This window comes from Garra rufa, chromosome 8 (genome assembly GCF_049309525.1).
Source record: "Garra rufa chromosome 8, GarRuf1.0, whole genome shotgun sequence".
In the NCBI taxonomy this organism is placed as follows: domain Eukaryota; kingdom Metazoa; phylum Chordata; class Actinopteri; order Cypriniformes; family Cyprinidae; genus Garra; species Garra rufa.
In genome coordinates, this window is record NC_133368.1 from 11261038 (window position 1) to 11284299 (window position 23262).

Genomic DNA, 23262 nt, shown 5'->3' on the forward strand with positions numbered 1-23262 from the left:
TGGCTCTAGTTAAATCGACGTCTTGGCCTTTGTCTGACATGACTGGACGGGTTTGGGTTATGAACACAAAAATAAAGCTTTTACTGAACTAAATATGTCTTTGGCTAATAAACGGCAAATCGCTCTGTATGTAGTCAACATGAACACTTTAGCTCACGAATCTGCTGGAAATTTGAGAGACTTATATCGATTTAGCCCCATCTAGTGGCCATGGAAGGAAATTAGATTTACTTTACAGTGCATCCATACGAACATAATCTCAAAAACGTATTTGAGTAGTTTTTTGAGTTTACCCAGTCAGCAAATTTCCTCTGGGCCGGATCCGGCCCATACCAACAGCTAAAGTGTGGCCCAGATAAGTTTTGGTTCCCCGGCCCAAAACTGGTCCACATCTTATTAGCCAGAACCAAGCCAAAACAGTGCCTTAACCCAACCTAACATGAGCCAAATCATGAAAACAGATGTGGCTGATAAATGGATCTTATATGGTATTCTTATATGGCTGAGTTCTGTAAAGGGCTATGGCCCGTACATGGACCACATGTGGCTGATAGATCAAAAGCCATAATTTAACCATATTTATTTATTTAAAATACCAATTACACAGTAAATCTTAAACACATCTTAAACACAACATTGATTCACAGACATTTTTAATATAATAAAATTTGAATAACAAAAGTACAAAACAGAACATAAAGTGTGGTGTAAATGTCAAATGAGTAAATAAATGTACAATAATGGATATTAGTAAGTCTCACCAGCCTTTCTTTCACAGTCTGTTAGGAAAAAGGAGAGAAAAAAAGAACATTAGCATACCATAATTAGTATTAGATATTATTTGAATATTAAAACAAGCTATGACATGCTCGCTGGATGTAAAGGTAATCCTGTTAGCATTCAATTAGCAAAACTAATTGAGATTACATGAGACAAGAGAGATTTGTTAGTTTTACCAGCATATTCAAAAACAGTTAAATGTGAATGGTAATTAATTATGTGGCTTAGAGAATATAAGTATGTTTACTAAGTGTTGGGAAAAGATAGCTACTTTTAAAACAATGCATGACAATATTGCGTTACTCCCATCTAATTACATTACTTAGCTACTTTTTATGGAAAATAACGCGTTACTATTACTTTTGCGTTACTTTCACGTTACTTTTACAACCTGGGCAGGGATTTTGTTTGATTTTAATATAAAACATTCTATTTTTAGCAAATGTAAAAAGCCTTTTTCAAGTAAATTCACGACTGTACAGTTGAACGCATGAGAAACACCCTTTAACGATAAAAAAAAAAAAACAATGAAGCACAAATGTTAGTTCATCTAAAGACATTTTTGCTTAGTATGGTTAAACTGGATCATCAAAGGTCAGCAGCAAAGACATTGGTTAATGAAATAATATTAAATACATTTGTGTTATTTATTATATTTTATTATTGCAGGTTTGCCTTATTTTACTTATGTAAGTGAGGATAGCAAAATAAAGTAAACTGTGACATTTTATACCCAAAGATGCTTCATACAGTGGACTGCCAGTAAAATTTGGGAACAGAACTTATTCAGACACTTTGACCTGACCATGTTTTGCTTGAGTGCTTTTTCTTTAATTGCTAATGTGACCTTTGTACACCACAGACTGAACACAATTAAGAATTGTTTGGTAACCGGTCAACAAAGAATTGATAGTTGTGTAAATATTCTCACACTAACAGTTGAATTATTTGTACTGAATTATTTTTGGTTGATTGTAATCCATCACATACCTTTCTATCAGAGTTATCTGACATTATCAAGATCATTTTTGTTCTGACACAGAATAACTCTGAGTTCTTGTCATAATTTATTACCATTTTCTAAACTATAGTGAATAAAATGTGAAAATGTGAGAAATGTTAAAGGTGTCTGAAAATAATTAGGTTTGACTGCATTCCGCATTTGAAATTACTCTTTATAAGAGACAAAAAAATGTCTTTATGATAATCGCAAAATCACTAATCATCAACATTCTGATATTCATCCTCATTGACAAAAGACTCTGGATTATACTTAAACTACATATAATTAGTTTAGCACAAATATATAGTTTCCTGAATGGCTAAAATCCAAACATCTTGTTATGATTTCAAATATGAGCTGCGAAAGAAAATCTCCTGAAGCTGCCACTAGATGAAGCTGTTTGACCCTCTTTTATTTCCATAGTTCTCGAAACCAGGGTCTGTTTGTACAGGCCTGAGATGAACACAGAAAACTGCACTTAGCATTTATAAGACCATTCAAATTGCAAGTGAAGATTTAGTAATTTAGGATGTGTTACATTTGTATTACCTGATGTTACTTCAATCCTTAAAAAAACACTAATAATAGTTAGAAATAAACAGCAGAAAAGCTTAAAGCCTCATCCAAAGTTATATAATTATTTTAACTGATGGTCAAAGGGGCTGATTTACATTGTTTTTAATATGAAACACTCTACCAAGTCGTAAAATGTAGGCTAATACTTTTTTTTTTATATTTTATTTCAATAAATCTATCTGGTTTAAGAACATAGAGTTCACGTTTGAAGATTTACACAAAGTACACCTTTCATAGGCCAGAATGCTTTTCTTTCACCACATGTTCATATTTCATGTGAATTCAAACCTTTTCTGAACAAATAGCTTGCTGAGATTATTCACATATTACAGAGTGCTGAAATGAAAGGAGCGCCGTCCTTGCTGTCACTGTCAAGGACATCATATCGTGGTAGAAGATTCAAGAATGAGCTGCGTTTGTTTAGTCGTATGAAAGTTTGCAATTGACATTTTAACATCATTACAAGTAAAGAATGAATAAAACGATGTGAATTAAAAAAAAAAAATCAGAATAGTGTTAGAACATCCTGCTATGTTACCCAGCAGGCCTCGCAGAGCTCAAGAAAGGAATTTAGCAAGTTTTCAAGCATAAACGGATAATGTCATTTAATGCCTCTAATCACTTACCTTGCCTTTTCACGTGTCCTATAAATAAAACAGGCTCAAGTTAGTGAACTTGTAAAACCTGCTTTAGTATGCAGACAAATATCAGTAACTTTCCATGCAATTAAAAAGTAAGATCATTTTCATAATTGCTTTACTTGTTTGTTTTCCTGCCACCTTAAAAGGCCTGTCGTTTGAGACTTCATTTAGACACAGCTTCCTGGGCCTCAAACAAGTGAATAGTATACTGTTAGAAATTTGTGTCAGTGGTTTTGTCTGTGAAGGATGCTTTTGTCTTAAAGAAATATGTGAAACTACTTTAAAACAGTTGCATTTCCCCATAGAGATAAGGAGGAGGTCCAGGTCAAACACTTATGATGACTTTGCAGATGAGAGATGAATGCTCTTACCATGACGCTCTGTTAAATACTGTAAAGCCAGCTAAGCTTTCCTCTTAACCTCATAATGCAGTAGTATTATTATCATCTGACTCTTCCGGTGCTTCAAGTGGTTTCATCTAGAAAAAGACTAATCAAAACAAGTCAAGTCACATTCATGGTGCTTTATTTAATACAGATTGCTAAAACGGCTTCCCAGAAACAAACAGGAAAAAAACAGTGTTGCAAAATTAAAAATGAAATGACTTTAGCTGTAAAGCAGTTCTACATAGGGCAACTGTGTCATTATTCAGCTCAATTTAGTTCAGTAACACTGTAAATGTGGCAAAGTTCATTAATTAAGAAACTAATTCAGCTATAAAGCAGCTCGGATAATATAGTAACATTATTTAGCTCAAAATTGAAAAGTCCAATTTTGCAATTATTCAGCTCAATTTAGTTCACTGTTGATTCAATTATGTTTGACAACTGTGTCAATGTTGTTAAGTTATTTAATTATATATATAAAAAATCAAATTTAGCTCAACAGAAGACAAAAGTCTCAATATCCAGCTTAATATAGTTCAAGTTTTGATCTCATTTATGGTACCAGTGCAGTCAAACTACTGAATATTAAAGCAAGCCAAAGGCGATAGTGGCAGGGAACCAAACTCAGTTAGATGGCATAGTAGGGAAAACCCTTCTTATTATCGCTATTTAAAATGTTTACATTAAACCTGATTTAGTTTTTTAAAGACCTCTTTTCAAACCATCCAAAGTAATTGACAAAATGTCTTGTGAAGTAAAGATTTACCTCAGAAAATGAACATGAACCTAACCCTAACCTTAGAGACTGCCCTTTTCTTGCTCTTTGACAGGTTTATTTTTAATAAATCTTCACTTCAAAGTAAATATTGTCAATGACTTTCAATAAATAAATCCCTTACATGAATGAATAAATACATTCTTGTGAAGTATTAAGTAAAAAAAATAGAGAAATTCTGTTAGAGTATGAACTTAAAAAGAGGAATTCTGTCAGAGACAGCCCTTTTTACATTATTCAGCTCAAGTCAGTTCAGTGTTGATTCAATTCAGTTTTAAAAGTATTGATGTTGCAAAGTCCAATTTCGAATCAAATTCTATTCAGTGACAAAGCAGCTCAACAGAAGACAAGTGTCATTATTCAGCTCAATTAGTTCAATGTTGATTCAATTAAGTTTGACACCTGTGTCGATGTTATTAAGGTTCCTTAATTATCAAAATAAATTAAAATTCAGCTCATATCCAGGTCAATTCAGTTCAAGTTTTGTTCTCATTTGAATGTGCCAGTGCAGTCAAATCAATAATATAACTGAATATTAAGTGTCTATTAGTGATTAGTGAATATTAAGGAACTAAACTCCATCAAATTACATAATAGAGAAAACCCTTCAAATCATCGCTATTTAAGACCTCTTTTCAGTTCGTCCAAAGTAATCAACAACATTTCTTGTGAAGTAAAGATTTACCTCAGAAAATAAATCTGAACCTAACCCTAACCTTAGAGACTGCCCTTTTCCCGCTCTCTGACAGGATTTTTTTTTTCTGAGGTAAATCTTCAATTCACAAGATATATTGTCAATGACTTTCAATAAATAAATCACTTACATAAATAAATAAATACATTCTTGTGAAGTATTACGTAAAAAAAAGAGAGAAATCCTGTTGGAGTATGAAGTTAAAAAGAGGAATCTTGTCAGAAATGGCCCTGTTTACATTATTTTATCAATTCAGTACTAAAAGTATTGATGTTGCAAAGTCCAATTTAAAATCAAATTCTATTTAGCGACAAAACAGCTCAACAGAAATCTGTCAATGACAAAAGAGGAATCCTGTCAGAGATGGCCCTTTTCCCACTATTTAGCTCAAATCAGTATTGTTAATTCAATTCAGTATTGATGTTGCCAAGTTCAAATTTGAATAAAATCCTATTCAACAACAAAGCAGCTCTACGGAAGACAACAGTGTCATTATTCAGCTCAATTTAGTTCAATGTTGATTCAATTAAGTTTGACATCAGTGTCCTTAATTATGAAAAAAAGCTTAAGATTCAGCTCAACAGAAGACAATAGTGTCAATATCCAGGTCAATTCAGTTTAAGTTTTTTTCTCATTTGCTAGTGCCAGTACAGTCAAATTGATAATATTACTGAATATTAAGTGTCTATTAGTGATCAGTGAATATTAAGGAACTAAACTCCATCAAATGACATAGTAGAGATAACCCTTCTAACTATCGCTATTTAAAAAGTTCATATCAAACATGACTTAGCTTTTTAAAAACCTCTTTTCAATCCATCTAAAGTCATTGTCAAAATTTCTTGTGAAGTAAAGATTTACCTCAGAAAATGAACCTGAGCCTGCCCTTTTCCCTCTTCCTGAAAGGAAAATTAATTTTATGAGATAAATCTTTACTACACAAGGAACATTGACAATGACTTTCAATAAATACATCAATTACATGGATGAATCAATCAATTCTTGTGAAGTATGAAGTAAAAAATTAGAGGAATCCTGTCAGAGATGGCCCTTTTTTCATTATTTAGCTCAGTTTCTGTGTTGATTCAACTCAGTATTAAAAGTATAGATATTGCAAAGTCTAATTTCGAATCAAATTCTATTCAGTGACAAAGCAGCTCTACAGAAGACATGTTGTTATTCAGCTTAATGTAGTTCAATGTTGATTCAATTAATTATGACACCTGTGGCAATGCTGTTAATTCTTCTTAATTAGGTTCCTTAATAATGAAAAATAACAGAAGGCAATGGTGTCAATATCCAGGTCAATTCAGTTCGAGTTTTGTTCTCATTTGATAGTGCCAGTGCAGTCAAATCGATAATATTACTGAATATTAAGGAACCAAACTCCATCAAATGACATAGTAGAGAAAACCCTTCAAATCATCACTATTTAAAAAGTTCATATCAAACCTGATTTAATTTTTTTTAATACCTTTTCAGTCCATTCTTCCACTCTTCAAAACACCCTCTTTACATGTGAGCAACAGTGCTTTGGTTTGCTGTCAGCTCTAGGCTAGTTTATAACTGCCCTATCATTCAATAACAAATTCTCTGCAAGGCCTGTATTACACTGCGTCAGATAAAAAAAAAAAACAATCTCAGTTAAAATGTTCCACACAAACTGTTGAGATGGGATTGAAACGATCGGCAGCCTTGTTAAAGTAAATCTCTGCCACCTCTTCCTAACACTGGCATTCTCCGGAGGGATAAGCTTTCATTTCGGAGTTGAATTACACAGAACAATGGCAATTCTCATAGAGGTTCTCTATTTTTTTTTTTTCCTATATCACCAAAGATACCTGTTTTAATAAGTGTTTACAAAATGAAAGCAGACTCCAGTGTATAAATTGACCATTATTGTTCAGGAGCACAATAGCTCTCTGTGTTTTTTTGTTGTGGAGTGCCTGCGTGATTTAAAGCTGCTGACAGCACCAGATGCTTACATTGCAATCAGCTCTCGCTGGCTCTCTTCCTCTGAAATTTGTATGGATGGGCACAGCCTGTCTGCTAGGTCTGGACATCAGGGCACACGCCAATTTTGGGACTGTCAGACCCCATTTCCTCATACTTAATGTGTTACGCTAATCACTCACTCGGGTCATTGCATTTCACATTCAAGTGCAAAGGTTTGGCGAGGGCCACGCGATGTGTCAGTCCCTTCTAAAGGGAGACTCATAAATCAATTTTATGTAATAAATGACAAGATGGTGTGCCAGACATTTGGTGACTTGTCATTACGAGTGCTGCCTGTCAACAATGCTGATTGACACATATCACAACAACTTTTTGTACAATTCAACTATAATATCAAATATAAAACTCCATATTAAATACATTGTCTGCCAAACAGACTTTTTGTTGTTTACAGGTTTTATCAGTAAACCACTATTTTACCCAGTAGCTGTGATAGTGTCAAATCCTGAATGTTATACGTATCTGGTGTTCATACTTTTGAAAATCTTCTTCCGTAACAAAGATGCTATTCTCACTATCACAGCTGAAAGCTAAATATAGTTGGATCAGCACATGAGATACATTCCTTGTTGTAATTTTATAACCTAGCTTTCAACTTCTCAAACACATATTGTGGAATTAAATTATACCGGTTTAAAATAAAACACATAATGTAGGCTATTCTGTGTAAGTCTGCTGGAGCTAGAACTTTAGTTCTCTAGTCCCCAAACAGAGGTGAGCAACAAACAGCGTGTGTGTGTGTCAGTTTAGATCTGTTCTTTTCTGTCTGTGGAAATATCTGGCTCCTCTTTCAGACTAGCTGTTTTGTAAAAACAGAACAAATCTCTGGACTATGTTGACAACATCGTTGTCACAGGATCCGTTTACATCTTTTTGATGTAGCTGGCTGCCCTCTATAGGGAAAGCACACAATGGCACCTAACCTGAAATCTGGCATTTCGCAGATTTGAACTGATTGTTTTCTGTTTAACGAATTGGCCATCGATAATCATTTTTCTCTTCATAAACCAATTTGTTAGCCTCATGGGAGCTATATATCCCTGCCCTTTTTGTTTGTTCCCTCCTTCAATGCCAAATAATAATAACCACAGCGGACAAAAGATGTTATTCTGAGTGTTTGCTGCCACAGTTACCGAAAGCTATAATAAGAAACATCCCTCACCAACAGAGTTGGCTGTAGTCGGCTGCGTTCGTTGTTTTTCGGAACCCTTCGCCGGCCGTCTCTAGGAAACCCCCTCCCCCTCGCCCTCCGCCCTCCGCCCTCCGCCCTCCGCCCATCCTCGCCAGACTTTCTCGGCTTTATGTCTGGCCGCTGTGGACGTGAACTGCCATGCGCGGTCGCCATGTTATCGCGCTCTCCTCCCCCTTTCGGGGACTCGTCACAGGCTGATAGCACTAGCACAGGCTACATTACAAGGAGGCAGCTGGTGAATAGGAGCAGAGTGAGAGAGAAAGACTAACACGGGACTAAAACAAAAGAAAGCACGGGATGGAATAAAGCAGGACAGCGCTGAGTTGCTCGGTTTCTCTCTGTCATCTGACGCCGGCTGGAGGACTTTGTTTCGTGTGATTTCGTGCTCTGGAGACTGCGATACAACAATTGAAAATGCGCCTGGCAGTTTGAACGGTGATGGGGAGAGACTGTCGTTGTAAGGTTGGATATCGATCGCCCCGGCCGCCTGTGTCGACTCCCTCACGTTTAAACTTCACCGATATGGTGTGCTGACTGCCTTTGCGAAGATATACGCTTGAAAACAACAGCTGAGGCGAATCCGTGTCAGCTAGCTCGCTAGCGACTGTTAACTAGCATTGGCATTAGCCTGCTCCTCATGGTGGACATTTAAATACACCTCAAGTGGAATTATCGTGGCAGTTACTGGAAAGTGCTGGTTTTATGTGGAAATTACTCGAGCGGCTTCAAGTTGCTTCCCAAAAAGAGCTTGTTCTCTTGAGCTGTCTTTATAACTTTGTCGGAGACTATCCTCTAAAAATGAATCACCACGACCGATCCGGGGACTCTGGCAGCGCCCGAAAAACGGTTTACCCCATGAGTTTACCCAAGCGAGAGAGCAGCAGCGGCACGGTAGGTGGTTCCACCACACTGACAACTTCTGGAAGCACCAGCCTTAACAGCAACAACTTGATGCTGGGGGATGATTATTCATCACCGGTGCTGATTCAGTCTCAAATGCCGGCTGCACCCTCGCTCGGGCCCCAAAACCCTCCTCAAAGCCTAAATATCCCCATGCAGACCACCCTGTTACCCCAAACTCTGCCCACCAATGTGGCACAGATGAAAAAGAAGAGTGGCTTTCAGATCACCAGCGTCACTCCCGCACAGACGTCTGTCAGCACCAACAATAGCATTACGGAGGACACTGAGAGTTGTGACGATCTGGACGAGTCTCACACTGAAGACTTGTCGTCCTCTGAGATCATGGATGTGTCCCTGACACGGGCCAACAATGTGGGGGGACCTGACAGGAGCTCCTCTGAGGAGACGCTGAATAACTTCCATGAGGCGGAGACCCCGGGGGCCATGTCACCCAACCAGCCACCCATTCTCACCCAAGCACACCTGCATGGCACTATGGTTAACGGGACTGTTCACCATCATCACCACAATCCTGCTCCCTCTGGAAAAGCCCATCCTGCTGCTGGGACGCAGATGGGCATACCGTTGGGTGCCACGGTCACGTCTGCAACCTCAAGTTCCGGAGCTTTAGCTAGCACAGGCCAGAAAATGCCTTCAAACGTGGTAGGATTGATTGAGAACGCCTCTGTTGGCACAACCGCTGTCATCGGTCAGCCTTTGGCTACTGTCGCCTCAGGAACTGGAATGATCTCTGCGACTTCAGGTGCCACAATTAGTAACCCTATAACAAATAATGTTTCTATGTTAAATTCCGCCAGTGTGCCTGCTGTGGGTGGCAAGAGTACCAATAGTAGCAGTGTAAACTACTCCCCTGCTTTGAATAGTATTAGTAACCAAACTGTAAACTTGACGCACATTCCCAGTGGAATAATTGGCATGGGCATCGCCGCTGCCACCACGGTTTCTGGTGGTGTTGTTCCTTCAACAGGTGGTGGAGCTGTCCTGGGCCAGCACGCAGTGCCTGCCCCCTCTGTCCCTGCGATGAACGCCCATCCTCAGCAGGCCCAAGTGCCTACTCCTGCCTCCACCAGCTCACGTTTCAGAGTGGTCAAATTGGACTCTACCTCTGAGCCGTTTAAGAAGGGTCGGTGGACTTGCACTGAGTATTACGACAAGGAACCCCTAAGTACGGCATCCTCTGAAAACGCCCCCAGCACCCGAACAGTGGAAAGCATCCGCCAGTTTGTGCCTGAGAGTGTGGCGTGCCCGGAGCGAGAAACCGTCAGCTCTGTCAGCAGCACGGCTAGCCATTATACTGAAAGTCTGGGCAGCGGGGAGACGGGCGGCCCCTCGGCTGTGAAGCAGACCTTCCAGCAGCCCGCTGCTCAAAAACACGACTACTCATCTTCTAACGTGTCGATGTCTCAGATGCAACCTCAAGACTTAGTTCATGCGCATCTTAAGACTCAGATGCCAGCAACTATGGGAGGACTGCAAACCACAATCGGGCATTCGACACCAGCTGTGCCCTCTCATATGCCCAAACTGACATACGCCCAGGCTGCACAGTCCTCCTCTGCTCAAGGCCTGCCTATGGTGACCCAGCAGCAGATGGGCTACCCTCCCACACAGCAGCCAGCTGCACCGGCCCAGGTAGCGCCGGCACATGTTAACCCCTTAAGCCAAGGAGGCAGCCTGCCACCTGACTTCTCTCAACCCAAACAGATCATAAACACTGTGCCACCTGGGTCAACGCAAGCACTTCCCCACCTGTCTGCCTCCATCCCTCCGGTGGTGGGGAACGGTCAGCTGAGTGCAGCTTCACAGAAGCCCGTGGGTACTGTGCCACCCACTGCTGCTCAGCCACTTCCACAAGGGCTCCTGCAGCAACAACAAACACCCGCCCCGCAGATGGTCCAGGTCGTGGCGCAGCTGGTTCAGCCCGCCGGCGCTGGTCTCATACAACAGACCCAGGGGCAGCAGCTCGCCCCTCAACCCTCCATGGAGCAGCAGTCACAGCTCTGCAGTCAAGGCCGTGGCACCCAGTTCGTCCCAGCCGTGACCTCATCAAACGTGCCTCCTAACCTTCAGAGTGATCCCCAGTCTAGTTTGATCCAGAACGGCTCAAAGGAGCCCGGGCCGCAGCCTGTGGTGAGCACCGTGATGCCCACAGTGCAGGAGGAGGCCCAGCTCCTGTTACAGCATGCAGCTCTGCTCACACAACCCAAGCCCACCAGTGGTGAACTTCCCACCCAAGCCAGCACCTCCCGTGGTCCTGAGGGAAGCAGTGGAGTCAATGTCTTAACTGCCTCGGCTAGCCTGCTAAAGAGCTTACCTGTGGATGGAGAAGAAGATGGGTAAGTTGCAGTATTATTTCTTTTGTCTATTTACAGTTTCCAATTCATTTGCTTTTGTAATTATATTTTTATAGCTTCATTAAAAATTACACATGCAGCCAGTGGGTGATCAGCAGTATGGCTTAATCTACTGCTATCAACCTAAATGGCGGTGTGCATTAAATATCCCAGCAGGCGGGTTACAGAAGGAGGCCTATAGCCTTCTACAGCATAGCCAGAAGTGTTTTCTTCATGTAATGCTAAATTGCAGACAGCTAGACTGGTACTGTGGTAATACAGACATAAATGTGACCCTGGACCACATAAACAGTCATAAGGGTCAATTTTATGAAATTGAGAAAGCTGAATAAATAAGCTTTCCATTTATGTATGGTTTGTTTGGATACAACTATTTGAAAATCTGTTTTTGCACCTTCAAATTCCAATCTAAATATTGACAATTACTAATCAGAAATTACATTTTGATATATTTACGGTAGGAAATTACCAAAATCTATTCGTGGAACATGATTTTTACTTAAAATCTTAATGATTTTTGGTATAAAAAAAAAAAAAAAAAAATTCATTTTGACCCATACTATTGTTGGCTGTTGCTACAAATAGACTGGTTCTGTGGTCCAGAGTCACAAATGTAAATGCTTTGCTCTGCACAGCATACCAGCCTGCCTTTAAAGACCCCATGAAATCATTTCAGAGTACATAGTTTTTGTACCATTTCCTTTTGGAACAGAAAGTTAGAGCAGGAGCCAGTACCCTTTTATTTGCATCACATCTGCAAGTGTGGTATTGATTAATTGCACAAAAAAGTGAGTCAACATTATTTTTGGTCCATGTAGTAAGAAAACGTTTGGACTTTTTTGAATGTGTATATCTGTTAAAAGTGAACTGTCATTAATTAAAGGATGCTGAGCTAAGGTATTACAGACTAAAAGTCTGGAAATGGAAGAAAAGGGCATTTTGTGACTCTATATTGAGTTGGCCACAGGCACTTTTTTTGAAACAGTTATCATTTGTGACATGTTTGCTTCAAGCTTTAACTCTATTAAGGCCGAAAGATATCAGTGGAGTGTCTGTTTAAACTCTTACGTTGAGAATATTTTTTTTTCACTCTATTGATAGTCTTTCAGAAACTGTCTTTTCACAGCAAGGCCAAACATGTAACCTAAATAAGAATGCTTACATACACTTAAACATACGGCTAATACTGTGACATATGTTTGAATTTGTCTCGAGCTGTTCAGAAGAAACAGGCGTGCGTGTTTATACTGTACTATGTTTGAGTTGTTCGTAAGTGAAGTTTCCTGTGCCTGACAGAGCTTGTCTAACAGATGTCCAAGGGATGACAGAGTGCGCTGTAATCTGACACTCCTTAATGAAACAGACAGTTTTGTCACAGTGCACAGCACACACACCATTGTGGCACTGCTTGTTTCTCTCAGGTGTTAGTCATCTTACTTAAGCTATTTGCTTGGCCTTACCATATAACACTGTTAGATTTCAGACCAGATCTGTTCTGTTCAGATCTATATGTAAATCAGAACTTGTATTACACTTGATGGCCTTTGAGGGCTTGCATTTACGTCGTGATTTGGTCAGTTACCCGGATGCAACACTGGCAACACTCGGATGTAAACAACAGCATTGATTGCATGGTTAATGTACTACTGAATACATTGTTTTGCTAATTTATGTTGTGTAAACCATGGAAAAAAAATAGTGGAAGAAGGATTGAGAAGGATTAAGTAAGCACAATATTTTGACAAATTAAAATGAATAGGTGGTAAAGATACATACAAGCAGTATTAGATAAGATATTAACCAATTTTTTTTCACCTACATGACCAGAAATAAGAACAAACACAAATGTTTTCAAGATTCTTGCCATCCCACATGGAAAGAACCTATATGAGGATATATGCGCATATATGAAAACTATATGCAGTATATATGCACATATATGATAATATATATGCCACATATAGGCAAAATTGAGGTGCATATATGTGCATATACAGGCCATATAGGTCTCCTGTATTGCTTCTTTATATCCACATATAAGCCCTATATGTACAAGCCCACATGGAAAGAACCTATATGAGGATATATGCGCATATGTGTGCATATATGTACGCATATATGTACGCATATATGTGCATATATGTACGCATATATGTACACATATATAAAATTGGCCGTTTTCCTATATTATATGTACATGTATATACATATAATATAGGAAAACGGCCAATTTTATATATGTCACATATATTAAAAACCTATATCAAAACCTATATTAAAACATATGTTTATATAGGTTCTTTCCGTGTGGGATGGAATTCCTGGTTCAGTTTGGCCAACCACAAACACCTTTTGTTCCTCAGTTTTTTGCACTCTTTTTCTTGATTTATAACTTTTGGCAGTCTATAGTACTCAATGTTTTTCCTGGTACGACCAATGAACACAGCCCAAAACATGGCAATAATTGACCATTTTCAGCAGCAATAATCGGCTAAAAAGTGGTGTCGTTTGCTGAGAGTATGTCTCTCAAATGATAGGTTCTTTCTATATGAGCATTATCACTTTCACATTCATTTGTAATGATGCAAGCAGTTAATTCAACCAGAAACATTAAATCAGAAATACTATCAAAATGCACTCATGCTTGCAAGTTGCATGTTGGGAAGGGCTTGTGAAAATAGTCTTATGAAACACTCTTCAGGAAACCTAATCACTAAATACAAGCAAATTAAACTCATTATACACTCTCAAAAATAAAGGTGCTTTTTTTGTCTAAATGGTTCCATAAAGAACCTTTAACATCTGAAGAACCTTTCTGTTTCACAGAAAGTTCTTTGTGGAAAAATAAGGTTCTTCAGATTATAAAAAGGTAAGAAAGAGATGGTTCTTTAAAGAACTTTTGACTGATTGGTTCTTTGTGGAACCAAAAATGATTCTTCTATGGCATCGCTATAAAGAACATTTAAAGCACCTTTATTTTTAAGAGTGTATTTGCAATGTTACTTTATCACCAGCAAAATCATTGCGAATATGTCCTGAATTGTCAATGTATTGCTTAGATAGCCAGGACCAAGTTCACTGTTAAATTTAACTTGGCATGTTGACAGCTTGATGCTTTTTTTGATGTTCGTTCATGTGATTGAAGTAACGTGGAAGACTAACACCACATCTATTTGATTCAGATCTATCTTTCAAGGCTTGTTATCCTGTTTTGTTTTGAGTGTCATGACTGTCCTTTTTGACTTGGTGTGATTGGGTTTGGTTGAAGGACAGCAGGACTACCTGCAGAGCCAGCCATTTCAAAAATAACACTTTGGCTCCTCACTGAGCAAACAATTGAATTTCAACCTGTTTTATTTCTTTGTTGTGAAAGGCTATCAGCTGGTGCTGTTGGTGTAGAGCATGAGTCCACAGGATGAGGATGAGATCATTCGGTTTTCTCCCATTTTGCTGTTGCTCAATAGCTGATTAAGTCAGCGCAAATTATTTTAATCTGTTTTTTTTTTTTTTTTTGCTGTTCTTAGGTCGCAGTGCTGACTAGCAACCTCGTATAGAAAGATTATCATCTCACATTTGCTTTTTTTTTTTCAATGTAATCTGCTCTTGGCAGTGATAAAAGCCACACATGAGAATCTCAATGAATCACTCATTGTGTAGAGATCAAGTAGATTATCTCTCCAATTAATGACCCTGTGGAATGGGAGAGGAGAGGAAATGCTTTCACTCGGCCAGATCGAGCCAGTGCAGATAACGTGGCAGAACTTAAAGCGGCAGTACATGTGTGCTTTCTCTCCGGGTCCATCAGTGATATTTATTTTCGCTGCTCTTCCCATCTCTATTACAGGGATGAATTAGGCAGAGATTGTCATTATTAACTCATCCGTTTATGTAAGAGATGTTAGCCATAATGTGCGAGCTGCTCTTCTGTGCGTTGATGGTGCTTTCAAGTTCCAAAAGGGGATAAAAAGCATCATTAAAGTGTTAACATGTTGCTATGGTCTGAGTTTTCTGAAGTCATACAATAACTATATTTCTAGAACAGACTGAAATTTAAGTCTTTCACCAAAATGCTCAAGAGAATATGATATTTGCCCTCAATGACGCCACACCTTTGGATGAGTTGCACATTACAAATGAAACTCTGGCTAGTTTGTTTTGTTGAACAAAAGTGACATTTTTAGTGCCCTATGAAATCCTTCTTTCCCTCGAAATTTGTTTTTAGTTTAAATTTTTTTGGATTCTGTTTGAAGAGTTTCATTGTGCATATGGCGATTTTATCAAAGTAAACTAATATGCTTACAAAGGAACTCTCAGGGCAGCTCATGGGCCAGTTGCATAAAAGGTGTAGGCTTGTCTTACAAGTTAGTCATCTAATTTTTTTTTATTTGGTTACATAAAAAGGGATAGTTTACCCAAAAATGACAATTCTGTGATGAATTACTCACCCCCGTGTCATGTTCAAACCCGTAACTCCTTTGTTTATTTTCAAAAGGCAAATTTGCAATCTGAAAACTTTCTGAGCCTGCATGGACAGCAACGCAGCTGACTAGGGATGCAACGATATTACAAATTATGTTTGTTTTTAAGATATATTTAAACTTCTTATTCTAACATAAAAGGTCTTTGAAGTCCGAAAGCGCAATATGGCTTAATCCCTTCATCAAGTCTGTTTTCACTTCGTTCAGGTGATCAGCTCATGATCCAGTGTTTTCCGCACCTCAGAACGGCTCAGGTCACAGTGAATGAATCCAGTGAACTTGTTTATTGCATGTGCTGTGAGTTTAGCACACGTTTGGGAACACAACGGCCCCCAGATATGCTTTATTTTCGTGGCAGATGATTACAGCATTTCACCAGATTTGTAGTGAGACGCATTTTTGTAAGCCTGTTTTCACTGAAGCTGGAGTTTTCCTTTAAAATAAAAGCTCTCTTGTAATTTCCGTCAAAATAAAAGCTTAAAAGTGCAGTATGAATTGCTGACGGCTAATGGTTTACATCGGTAACGTTACTGCAGTTCAAATTGTTTATCTGTGGAAAGGTTGGTAGTGCCGATTGTTTTTTTGGCATATCTCGGACCCTAGGCTGACCAGAGAGACGCGGTTTTTTCACAGACAATTTATGGGGCAGGCAGCGAGCGGATCGTGATGAAAGGTCAGCTGAATTTGATACTTTATGTTTCAGGCTAGAAATCGCTGATACAACCTTTAAGTGTGGAAATTAGGAAAGAAGCATTGTAATTTCCCTACTGTAGTTTAAAGCAAAAATAATACACCTATGAAATATTAATTTTCATTTATTTTACAGTGCAGTTGTTTTACAATATATGGCTATTACTGTCATTGTTGTTATTATTATTTGTATATTCTATTTTTTTGGGCTTCCTAAAACACCAGTGTAAATTAAATTTAGACTAAGACGGTATATCACAAATAAAAAGAGGGTTGAGTCCTCTTTAAGGTTCAGGTACAAGTCAATTCACTAACTTTTCTGACTTAAGTTTTCTTAGTTAAGAACATGGGTTGGAGCTCTTCATTTTAAACTCTCAAAGTGCATTAGATAGAATAATTTAACTTTAAAATGTACAAAATTGTATTTTTTTTTTCAATTCATTTGTCTTTTTTTGTTCAAATATCGCAATAAATATTGTATCGTGGACTTCATATTGTATTATGAGACAACTGACACGTACAGTAAGGACATTTTACTATATAAGGACTATTTTATTGATGTCCTTGCTACCTTTCTGGATCTTAAACGTGTCAGTTGTCTTGCTGTCTATGCAGGGTCAGAAAGCTCTCGGATTTGATCAAAAATATCAATTTGTGCTCTAAACATGAACAAAGGTCTTACAGGTTAAGAACAACATGAGAGCCAATAATTAATGACAGAATTGTCATTTTTTGGGTGAACTATTCCTTTAACATGGTGACTAAAGCCGCTTTTCCACTATCGGGCCGAACCGTTCTTAGAACGGTCGGGTACAGTTCCAGTTGTGTTTCCACCTGAGCCTGGTACGGCACGGAACGATTACAAACCGTTCTCGGCCCGGAATTCTCGGCACGGTTAGACAACCGTGCTGAACCGGGCTGGTAAAATGCGTGTGCATGACGTCGCCACGCTGTTGCCTGGCTACCAGTTTCTCTATGGCTAAGCGGATGCGCAGTAAGCAGATACGGTAAATATAAATATAAATGGCTGAGACACTTTGGTCTGTGGATGAAACATTTGCTCTAATATGATATTTGGACAGAAAGAAAAATTCAACAACAGCTGGAGGGTGCGAAGAGAAACGAAAAGTTTTTAAAATTCTAGCGCAGTGTCTTGCAGAGAAGGGCATTAAGAAAAGTTCAAAACAGTGCCGGGAAAAAATAAAAAACTCAAACATGCATATCGCGTCCAAAAGGACAATAACAGTAGAAGCGGGGCTGTCTACTCTTGCGTTCCCAAGGCAACGATTTGACGCATTTGTATTTACATTCCAAAGAGTTCCGTTATCTGCACCACAGTGGAAAATCAAACCGTATCTGTGCTGACTGGCCCGGATCGGCACGGAACAGAACGGTTAAGCATTGAGAACGGTTCGGCCCGATAGTGGAAAAGCGGCTAATGTTGATGCAACTGGCCCCTTCAGTATGTGTGTAGTAGACAAAACCGCACCAAACATGCACGATATCACGTTTTCAGTGTGCTTCAATTTCTCAATTTAAGTGTACAGCCTTACTTTTTACTAATTCCTTCCTAATTTGCACAGTTAGACCGTGATCACACCGAACGCGTTTTTGCAGTTGGAGGCGCCTCTTTTGAATGGTTTTCTGTTGGCAGTGAGCGTTCTGCGCGCTGCTTATGCGCTCAAGGCGCCTCGCGTTTTCGCCGCCTGCTGCGCCTCGCGTTTTTGTAGGAGCTCTCTGAGCGCCTGAAGTTGAAAAAAAATCAACTCTGTGCGGAAAAACGCCCAACGTCATTCGCGTTCTTTTCCATTGTCCAATCGAACGAATGGAGAGGCGGGCCTTCTGTTGTGGTGACGAAAGTTTACCGTTGCTTAAAAAGTCCGGAGACTGCAAGAAATGGAGGAGAAACCTTTGGTATCTGTCGTGGGTAACCCAGAGCTGTATTATTTAGGGTTTCTGCTAATATGACAGTTTACTTAACAGCAAAAAACTAAGATTTTAGAACGCTCGCGCTATAATCCTTTGATTTGACTGACAGGACAGCTGTTTTGGTTGTTGCTTAGCAACATAAAAAAAAAACGCAGCACACTGCTCTTTTATTAAAAGTCACCAAAAAAGGCAGTGCTGTGCGCCTCGCATTTTTAGAACTAAAAGACGCGTTCGGTGTGATCGCCCCTTATGTGAATTTATAGCTTCCGAAGATTTTATTATTGTTTTATTTATTTATATTGAAACATGATATAAATCAAGATTTTTTTGTGTTGAATGCAACAGAAGACATTCTGACTATCATCTCTTTTTGTTTTTCTCGGATGGGTAACAATAATCCGGGTTGGAATGACCTGAGGGGGCGAGCGAATGACAAAAAAAGTTTCGGACAAACTTTCCTTTAATGTGGTTTTCAGCCACGCTGTTATCAAACATCAGAAGGGTCATTCTGCATTTGTAATCCAAGACAAGATCCTGTACTTTGAAGTCTTCTTTAGACCAGAGTAGGCTCTTTGTACGCACGTCTCTCTCTTTTAGGATGATGTCATTTGGATTAGAACCTGTCCTTCCAAACCTGAGAGCGGAGAGCACAGCAAAGTACTTTAGGGACTGAAAGCTAATAGGGGCAGAGACCTCATGAGCTCAGCTGAACTGATTTCTCAAACACATTCACAACAGGCATTTGCGCTGGTCTCAACTCTTTTCAGGTTTGAAATCTGCTGGCTTTCATATTCTTTCCCAGACGTGACAACATATGATCCTCGAACGCTTTGCTACTTCCTACATCTCCTAATTGGCACTGTTTTTCTCTGATAAACCTTGAATCGTTTCCCGTACACGCTCTAGGTGGATGCCGCCTATTAAAATGAACATTGTAGTTATGAAAACTACCAAATCACATCTGGTGAAGCTGTTGTGTTGAATGTTTCTTTGGAAATGTCCAGACAGAGTCATATCTGGACAGCTGCTATGCAACACATTCACATGTAAACATTTCATTATTTTGAAGCCTCGACACAAAGCCTACAGGGAAGTGCCAGGGCGCAGCAACACGTTTTATTACTTATAAAGCATATTTGCCAAGTCTGTATTTTCATCTGGCCCATTTAGCCAGCCAGTGCTTTCAGAACAGCAGAACGGGGACCAAGCAAAACAACATCATGGCTGTTGCTTTGTCACGTTTTTAGTGGACAATTAACACCCTTCTTTGATCTGCTGGGTGTAGTGATTGCAGTCCATTGCCCTTTTAATTTTATTTTCATTGCTTTAATAATGCTTGTTCAGTGGTGAGAGGAATTAGCAGTTTGCGTTAGGGCCGGGTATTGTTTTATTCTTCTAGTCAGTAGATCTGTTTTGCATAACCAAGCCTAGGCCTTTTGTGTGTGTGTGTGTGTGTTTCATTATGACCGTGTTTGTTTGCTCTGACTGAATTAGTGTGAAACAGTAGTAAAAGTGTGCTTTTATTGCACAGATGTTGTATTATCTGTCTTCCCAACTCCAGTGTTCTCATTATCAGACATGTAATGATAAAGATGAATGCTTTTTGCTTAAAGGAGTAGTTCACTTTCAAAACAAAAATGTACAGATAATGTACTCAACCCCTTGTCATCCAAGATGTTCATGTCTTTCTTTCTTCAGTCGTAAAGAAATGTTTTTTTTTTTTTTAGGAAAACATTTGAGGATTTCTCGCTATATAGTAGACTTCTATGGTGCCCCCGAGTTTGAACGAGTTTAAATGCAGCTTCAAAGGGCTCTAAATGATCCCAGCCAAAGAAGAAGGGTCTTGTCTAGTAACGATTGGTTATTTTGTAAAAAAAAAAAAAATACAGTTCAGTGTTTCCCCTACCATTATCTTAGGGGGGCGCCCCGCCCCCCCAACGTCACCCCCCGCCCCCCTTGAATGTCAAGTTCATTTTATTTTTGATATAGCGTCAGATCACAATAGAAGTCATTAAGGTTATCTTTCCTATAGAACAGGGCTATACATTGTTCTTTTATTAAACAAACTAAATTGCCTTGTGTTATTTATCTTATTTACACGAAGGCATGTCATTTCTGTCTTTACATGATCGCGTGTTTACAATGTCTCATCTGCGAAAACACAGACGGGATCGCGGACTCCATTCATAAAAACCGAATCTACTATAGCGCGAAATGCCACGTAAATTCGTCGATTTTTGGATTAATAAATCAAAAGTTGGTCTGTTACTTCATTCAAATCGCGATATGGACTAGTGTCTGTGAAAACTGAAATGCAAAAAGACCGTTTCAATATGAATCCTGCATGCTCCGTTTGCCTCTGTATGTATGAATGGTGGAGACGCGCTTTTACTACACGCATATACTGAAGCACACGTGACGCTCCCGCTAATTTTGGGCATTTGCATCTCGCATGAACAGATAAACTCAATATCCAAAGCTGCTGTGAGTGTCACTTTTACCGTTTCATTTGAGAAAACTAGCGTCATAACATGCTGTACACACACAGAAACTTCAAGGCAACCTGTCAAAATAAAAGTAACATGTAACAGAACATTAGTCTTGTATTACTTTTGTACAGTATAATGTAGTTGTTTATATATTCCTATTTAAATAATTGACATGAAACAATATATATGATAAAAATAAATATAACAAGATTAACCACTTAATTGTAGAAAAAATACTACAATTATTATTTAAATGTTAAATTATTATTATTTATTGATTTTAACAGTAAACCTCTGTTTGTTTGCCAAAAATTAAAAGGGTTTATTTTTCATTTGATTAAAAATAAATAAATGTTTATACTTTTAATTTGATTATGAGAAAAAATAATACACAAGAATTAAAAAAAAAAAAAAAAGCAAAAGTTGGTAGAGCCCTATTGTTCAAAATGTTAAAATAGAGAGTTTTGGACTTATTTTTCCACTGAATAAGTCTATAATAATGTTTTCGTTATTTCACAAAGTAGGGTAAAGTACCGGGAAAAAAAAGTAACGTTGGCTACCGGTACCCAACCCCCTAAGCCCCCCCCCGCCCCCCCCAACACTGGAAACCTAGGGGAAACACTGCAGTTTATATACTTTTTAACCTCAAATGCTCATCTTGCCTAGCTCTGCTTGAACTCTGTGTATTCTGGTTCATGGCAGTTAGGGTATATTGAAAAACTCCTATCTCATTTTCTTCTCCAACTTCAAAATTGTCCTACTTTGCTGCAGATGTATCGCCCCAGTGTTTACAAAGTGAACATGCGAAGAAGGTCAAACACCAAAAAAGGTAAAAAATAAATAAATAAAAAAAAAAAGGTAAAACAGCAATTTAGGATGATTTTAAAGTGAGAGGAGAAAAAGAGATGGGAGTTTTTCGACATACCCTAACTGCCATGAACCAGAGTTCACACAAAGCTAGACAAGACGAGCATTTGAGGTTAAAAAGTATATAAATTGTTTTTTTTTCCCGTCTGTGATCATTGAAAGCCCTTTGAAGCTGCATTTTGGAAGTTCAAACTCGGGGGCACCATAGAAGTCAATGATATGGAGAGAAATCCTGAAATGTTTTCCTCAAACTTTCTTTACAACTAAAAGACAGAAAGACATGAACATCTTGGATGACAAGGGGTGAGTACATTATCTGTACATTTTTGTTCTGAAAGTGAACTACTCGTTTAAAGGTCAATCCTGTGCCTCCTGATTAATATGCCTACAGAGAAATCCAGATAGCTGCTCTGAAATTAAACCGCTCCCCGGCCCAAGTCGTTATTCATGCCTGAGCTACGGCCTGTAGAAGGTTTGATCCCTTCCTATTTTGGCTTTCTAAGAGCAGTCGGCACGTGAGTCAGCAGAGTTGGATAGCTGCCTCTCGCTGTGGTTTCAGAGCGGGCAGGAAATCTCGTGTGCAGCCTTGAGCATGTGCCCATGCCGCACTCTTGCTCTGTTAAACATGTACAATGAGATTTCCTCTTCTTGTATCACCAGGCCGGACGGAGTGAAATGAGGTCACCGTGGAAAACATGGCGGCCGCTGCACAACACGTTTAATTGGATAGCTTCTAATTTAAATAGGATTTATTTCTTCTGAGATGAATGCGAAGCCGTCTTTGCGGCTGGCGTTTATTTGATTGCTTTTCAGTGTTAAACATAAACTTTTACAGACTTTATTAACGGCCTGTCAGGCGAGCGATTGATGATCTTTGACAGCGGGAAATTTTTTCCCACCCAGCACCTTGCTCGATCCTTGAGGGATTGCTCCATCTGTGCCGAGTGTCTTATCTCCGCTTCCTCCCCATCCCTGCCGCAAACACCATGTGTGCCACGGATTATCTGCCAGTCAAGTTCACACCTCTGCACAATTCTGAACTCCTAATACTAGATAACGAGCAAACAGCTTGGGCTGGTGCGCAAATTAATCGCCGCTGCAATCCACAGCCACCTGAGTCGAGATCATCCATCATTTCACTGCCGTCCACCTGTATGTAGGGCCATGTGATTTTCGCAAAAAGGCAAACCCGAGCTGAATCATGGAGTCCAGTCTTAAAATTTAATTTAAAGTATTTAAAGTATAACTTGGAATGTCATGGAAATTGGCAAATTGATTTTTTTATTTTTATTTTATTTTACGGCATATAGGGTATGTGCACGTGACAGTGCAGAAAGACTGTTATTTAAATATGAAGTCTGTATGTTCTTTGTGTTAGCAGCGTGGTACTGCATTTGTTATTCTCATGGTGCTTTCAGCATCTGCACGTTCACTATATGAGGACATGAACATGCAAACTTCATCTCCA

At 39.0% G+C, this 23262-nt stretch overlaps 1 protein-coding gene across 1 annotated transcript in view; it reads left to right on the forward strand.

The window, feature by feature from the left end:
- The first annotated feature begins 8252 nt into the window (after positions 1–8252).
- The window catches only part of tsc22d1 (TSC22 domain family, member 1), a 125836-nt gene continuing 110826 nt past the window's right edge, over positions 8253–23262 (forward strand). The window contains exon 1 of the mRNA XM_073845576.1: positions 8253–11323. Within this exon, the coding sequence (XP_073701677.1) occupies positions 8766–11323 (2558 nt within the window). The 5' untranslated portion in view covers positions 8253–8765. The remainder of the gene's footprint in view (positions 11324–23262) is intronic.